Source organism: Archocentrus centrarchus, chromosome 8, assembly GCF_007364275.1.
Source record: "Archocentrus centrarchus isolate MPI-CPG fArcCen1 chromosome 8, fArcCen1, whole genome shotgun sequence".
Taxonomy (NCBI): Eukaryota; Metazoa; Chordata; class Actinopteri; order Cichliformes; family Cichlidae; genus Archocentrus; species Archocentrus centrarchus.
The window spans coordinates 7772657-7777670 of record NC_044353.1 but is presented as its reverse complement, the minus strand read 5'-3'; the positions used below and the strand labels follow the sequence as shown (position 1 = coordinate 7777670).

The 5014-nt window shown below is 43.5% G+C and overlaps 1 protein-coding gene across 2 annotated transcripts; it reads right to left on the bottom strand.

Moving 5' to 3' along the window:
- On the bottom strand, positions 1–3753 carry naa60 (N-alpha-acetyltransferase 60, NatF catalytic subunit). 2 transcript variants are annotated; one of them, XM_030736453.1, is made up of 7 exons: positions 3540–3753; positions 3215–3330; positions 2843–2972; positions 2161–2257; positions 580–814; positions 250–415; positions 1–143 (listed from the first exon to the last, which is right to left on the bottom strand). In XM_030736453.1, exons 2-6 carry the CDS (start codon positions 3322–3324, stop codon positions 259–261), a joined length of 729 nt encoding a protein of 242 aa, XP_030592313.1. In that variant the 5' UTR covers positions 3325–3330; positions 3540–3753; the 3' UTR covers positions 1–143; positions 250–258. The 2 variants fall into 2 exon arrangements, with proteins under 2 accessions (XP_030592313.1, XP_030592315.1); XM_030736455.1 differs by having other exon boundaries at positions 3429–3557.
- Between the last annotated feature and the right edge of the window lie 1261 nt (positions 3754–5014).

Genomic DNA, 5014 nt, shown 5'->3' with positions numbered 1-5014 from the left:
TGGCATGTGAACGGTCAAATGCAGGTTGAACCTGAGGTCCTGTGTATTATACAGGGCGTGGAAAGCCGTACGAGACTGAGAATGTGAGTGTGCGTGTACATCTCGCTGTGTACAGGGGAAGACTGACGGGAACATTTGTGCTCCTGAAAAATAAAAGGAAAAAAAAAAAAAAAAAAAAAGACATTCAGACTTTTATAATGGGACTAGACTGCAAAAGGTATAGCTCATGTCACCACAAGTCCCACCCACCATGCTGGGTCACATTGTTCTGCTGTACTGTATGCCAGTCTTGGAAGCGATGTTGGACCAGGGGAGCAGAGAGCGCAGCAGGGACTGGGCCTGTCGGTAAAGCCTCTGAGGGATGGAGCAGGGGCTCAAGCTGGCCAAGGCTGAACCGATGTGCTGGATATAATCAGTGGGACAGGAAGTCAAGGAAAAAAAACCCAAAACAATACCACATTTACTGTCCCCCCTCCTGAGTGTCTGAAAGAACAAAGACTGCCTGGAGGTACTAAGGTTCACAGGAAATGAAATAACAATGAATAAGTGAAGTCTTTTCCTGCTTCCACAAAAGGATATAATATCGTCCAGGGTGGATGACCCCCATTGATGTAGAGCACATATGTGAATCCGTCTTTGAGGACGCCTCGTATGGAGTAGTAGTAGGGTAGGTAGTGGTGCTGCCTGAAGTCCCTGTTCTCATAGAAGTTGATGGCAGTGTTGTTAGTAGTGAGGACGTGTAGGTAGATTGCCTTACAGTGGTCCTGGGCTGTCGTTGATATGTGCTCCTTCAAACTGTCCAGCAGCAAGGAGCCTGAAACGTTTGAAGTAGTCAGAGATTCACTGAGATCCAGGATTTGTGACAGTGTAGACTTTGCCTTTTCTCCCCAGCATTAATGTACTACAACACCAAAATGAACTCAAGAGTCACAGCAGGCGAGTTTTAAGTCTAGTCCCCAAGTGTGATGTCTACACTCCTGCACCCAAACACACACACAGTGGATGAACCTGAAAATATTAGCTGGGAGATCAATTCATCTGAATGTCCTCGGTCAAATCATCAATTTCTCTGCTGAGACATTTGTCTATACTTTGTTCTTTTTATCCTATATTTGTTACATTCTTGCTAACTGAATGTGTTAAATTAGCTGCAAACAGTTAATACTAAAGAAATTTTACAAACATGAAAATTCTCAGGGATGTTCTGCAGAATAATAAAAATCCAACAATGTCAAAGGTGCACTGTTGGATATTTAACTGCAGCTTTGCACTTGGAGCAATCTGTCCAGCACATCAGCAGCACCTCCCAGCCTCGGCTGCAGCCTGTATATAAAAGATGTACATTACTTATTGGTTTTGTGGACCCCTGTGTGGAAGCATTTTGGCTGTTGCCATCTTGTTGTTTTGACCAAGTGGAGTTTGCATGTTCTCAGTGTCTGCGTGGGTTTCCTCCCACAGTCCAAAGACATGCAGTTACTGGGGTTAGGTTAATTGTTGATTCTAAATTGTGTGAGTGTGAATGGTTGTCTGTCTCTCTGTGTTGACCCTGCAACAGGCTGGTGACCTGTACAGGGTGTACCCTGCCTCTCGCCCTGACAGCTGGGATAGGCTCCAGCCCCTGTGTGACCCTGAACCGGATAAGCGGAAGAGAATGGATGGACTGTATGGAGGAAATAGCAGAGAATGCAAGTTTAATGTAAAGGGAAACTTTTCATTGCACATCCCTACCATCTTCCTATGCCGGGCCAGTTTGGTTTGACTGATGTATGAATATGTTAAGAATGAAGTCCCTGAAGGTATGTAGCTTTTGGGGGGAGCACCTCAGTAAGTGCTTACCCTCAGGGGAGTCCCGAGAACTGTTTTGTATGAAATCTTCTTGAAAAACTCTCGTAGCGACTCACAAAGTAACTTCAACAATCATGTTGTGTTAAATAAAACTCAAAACTAGCAAATTAAATACTGCCTCTACATTAGATAGTGTTTACTAAGGTCATAAATGAGGCAGTCAGAGAGATTTACAATCCACCTGCTGTCCATCAGAGAGACTGCAGGTTTAAGCCACTTACGCTCTGGCTTCACTTTCCAGATCTAGAGGGTGTGTTCATCTTGCATATAAAACCTGTGGTTTTAGCCACAGCTGCTGACTGTGTGTCTGCTTACCTATGCCATGTTTCCTGAACTCTTTGACCACTCCCAGGCTGAGGATGTAGGCTACCTGTGTGTCCACGGGGAAACTGGAGGCCAGGATGTCTCCATCCTAACACACATACATAGAAGCAAACAGACAAATACACAAGCTGATTATTTCACCATCCACAGTGGGTGATGAAATAAAAACTACACTCAATTCAGTACTAATCTCTATTCAAATAATTCTGTAGCTTTATCATCTCAAGTTAATCATCCATGCTCTAACTTTTCTCCCTGCCCATTATCTACAATGGCAGATTATGAACACTACCCTCTAAAGTGAGAGAAGCAAATTTCTGACAATTGTCAAGTGGAATAAGTTGAATTCCAGTCTTTAGTAAATGTACATCTGCCAGTTTTTGTACTGTTTTCTCACAAGTCCCATCTTGCATTGAGAGTCGCACATTTTAATACATGCCAGAAATTTGCATACACATTCAAATTTGGACTACAACAAAACACGACAACATTAATGGGGAAAAAAAAAAAAATCTAATTCATTCTGCATTGTTTATAGAAAGCTATGAAAAGATTACATGCTACAGCCCTTCTTTCATTTGTTTCTTCCTCATCACCCTGTTATCCCTTATTTCCAGCCGTATCAGCCTTGTGTTTTGACTGAGAGACCACATAACAAAAGTGGACCTCATACCTCTTTGTGTACTTTGGTCCGACCTTTGATCTCGGCCACAATCATTCCCACGATGCCTCCTCTGTAGGTGGCAGCGAGGGAGAAGAACTTCTTGTTGGAGGTGATGTCTTGATACCATGAGTCTGGGTACCTGGAATCAAAGGTCAGACAGGTCTCTGTCAGCTACTCACACTCCAAAAGGTCCAAATTCTATAAACAAACCTCTGCTGAACTTATGTGATGGCACACACTCATAACCTCACTGGGAATGTTTCTCACGTGATTGCCGAGTGCAGTGATAGGGACTACACCAATGCCAATCAATAAATGGAAAACAAGGTGCTTATGATGGCTCCTAAACACACTAATGACACACCGAATATGAACACTTACTCGATTGGGAACCAATCACCACAGAGCAGCTTAACGCTATCTATGTCATCGTGGCAGAGGAAGCGGAGCTGGACTTCACTGAGGGCTGTGGGAGGCACCACGTCACTCATTCACACCTGCAGGGACCAAAGAGAGAGCAGGTGAGGCTGCGAAAGCACAAACAGAACACCTGCCAACAGCGTAAATGCGTACAATACTAAAAGATACCCCTTACCAATAAGTATAACTGGGATATAAGTCATTTGCTGAGTAGCACTGAAGCATGTACAACACATTTCAGCGTACAGCATACAGGTTAGCCTTAGCTGCCGCTAAGCTAACGTACCTTGTTTCTACGCTCGGCCCGGAGGAAAGAGAACAGAATTAAGTTCCGTGGGTATCACTCGGTACAGTCACTACTACGGACACAGCATGATAAAGCACCAGTTCACTCCCGACTCTCAAAGCCGTTTCATTACGGAGCCACTGCCACACAGGGGTGCTACGCTAACCGGAGCTCTCCGTGCTTTGATAACAGCTGGATGTTTTCTTCCTGTTTGTGGCGGCCGCACCGATGACGTCACTTCGGAGGCGTTTTCTTCTTCTGTTCAGTCTGTCGGCATCGAATGTTTTGGTGCTTTGTCGCCACCTGCTGGGAAGAAAGATGTTCTACAGCGACAAATCCTTTCCCACAAAGGGATTTGATTCAGTATTTTTATCTTAGATGAGATCCAGTTCATTTCTAAGGCTATTTCGCCACAGTGCAAAGTTTACATTATTCTGTTATAACTGAGCAATAGTGATCAAATGTAAGACTGGATTTAAGAACATAAAGTCATCAGTCTGTGTCATGGTTTTTACACAGGCTGGATCCAGGAAGTTTACAAATGATGAAGCTGTAAAAGATTTATTAACAGCAAGACTAGAATGAATAAAGGGCAAATGTTTATTCAGACGATTGCTTAACAGCAGTAGCGGGGCTCAGGCAGGCTCTGTGAGAAGGGAAACAGCAGCCAATATGGAGAGGTTGTCTACAATTGCTCAATGATTTTCAGTATTTGTATCCTCACTTGTCCAAGGAAACTGTAGAACAGAGAGAGGGGGGTAGCTGGTGAGCAGGCTAGGGCTTGGAGGCAAAGCGAGAAACAGTTTAACTTGCAAGTCTATAAGTGTCCCATTAATCCTAAACAGTATGTACAGGTTTAGGAGTGACATGCTGCTATCAACATATTTCAACAGCTTGATCTGCCACCCACTGAAAACATTTGGCACATTTTGAAACAATACACAAGAAAGAAGGTCCCTGAGCTAGAAGTCAGAGTTGGAGTTAAACTGAACAAATTATTGCCGGGACAAAAGATGTTTGGGGGGAGTTTCCACGCAGACTGACAGAACTATGGAAACAGCAGATTACTGGCTACTCTGTTACTGTCAGCAACATGAAGCTGCCACATATCACAGACCAGTTCGTGCTACACTTTGTGTCATGGAGTAAATACTTTTGGACAGTGTGCAGCGTTCATCTTGCAGGTTTACACAACATATCACTACCAAAAAGAACAATCACAGCTGCTGCAACATTTCTGGTGAGGTGCTGTGGTGGCTCCATCAGAGGCTGATTAACTGGGTCTGATTTCAGTCACTCATTGATTGGTTCATCTCTACTATAAACCCAAAAGACCCAAAACACAGAACAAAAAACATTCTTTTAACTTGTGCTCTAACGCAACACAAATGTGCAGCAACAGCAATAAAATGCATGCAAACACACATTATAACATGAAGAAAAAAAATGTTAAATTAATTTATAGTTGAGATGGG

Bases quoted from the DNA above. Each gene is read 5' to 3' on its own strand.
- naa60 (XM_030736453.1), bottom strand. From the start codon at position 3,324: ATGAGTGACGTGGTGCCTCCCACAGCCCTCAGTGAAGTCCAGCTCCGC. The intron at 2,258-2,842 runs GTATGAGGTCCA...TATGTGTGTTAG, and splicing joins GGACCAAAGTACACAAAGAG to GATGGAGACATCCTGGCCTC. The intron at 815-2,160 runs GTAAGCAGACAC...CAAACGTTTCAG, and splicing joins GTTCAGGAAACATGGCATAG to GCTCCTTGCTGCTGGACAGT.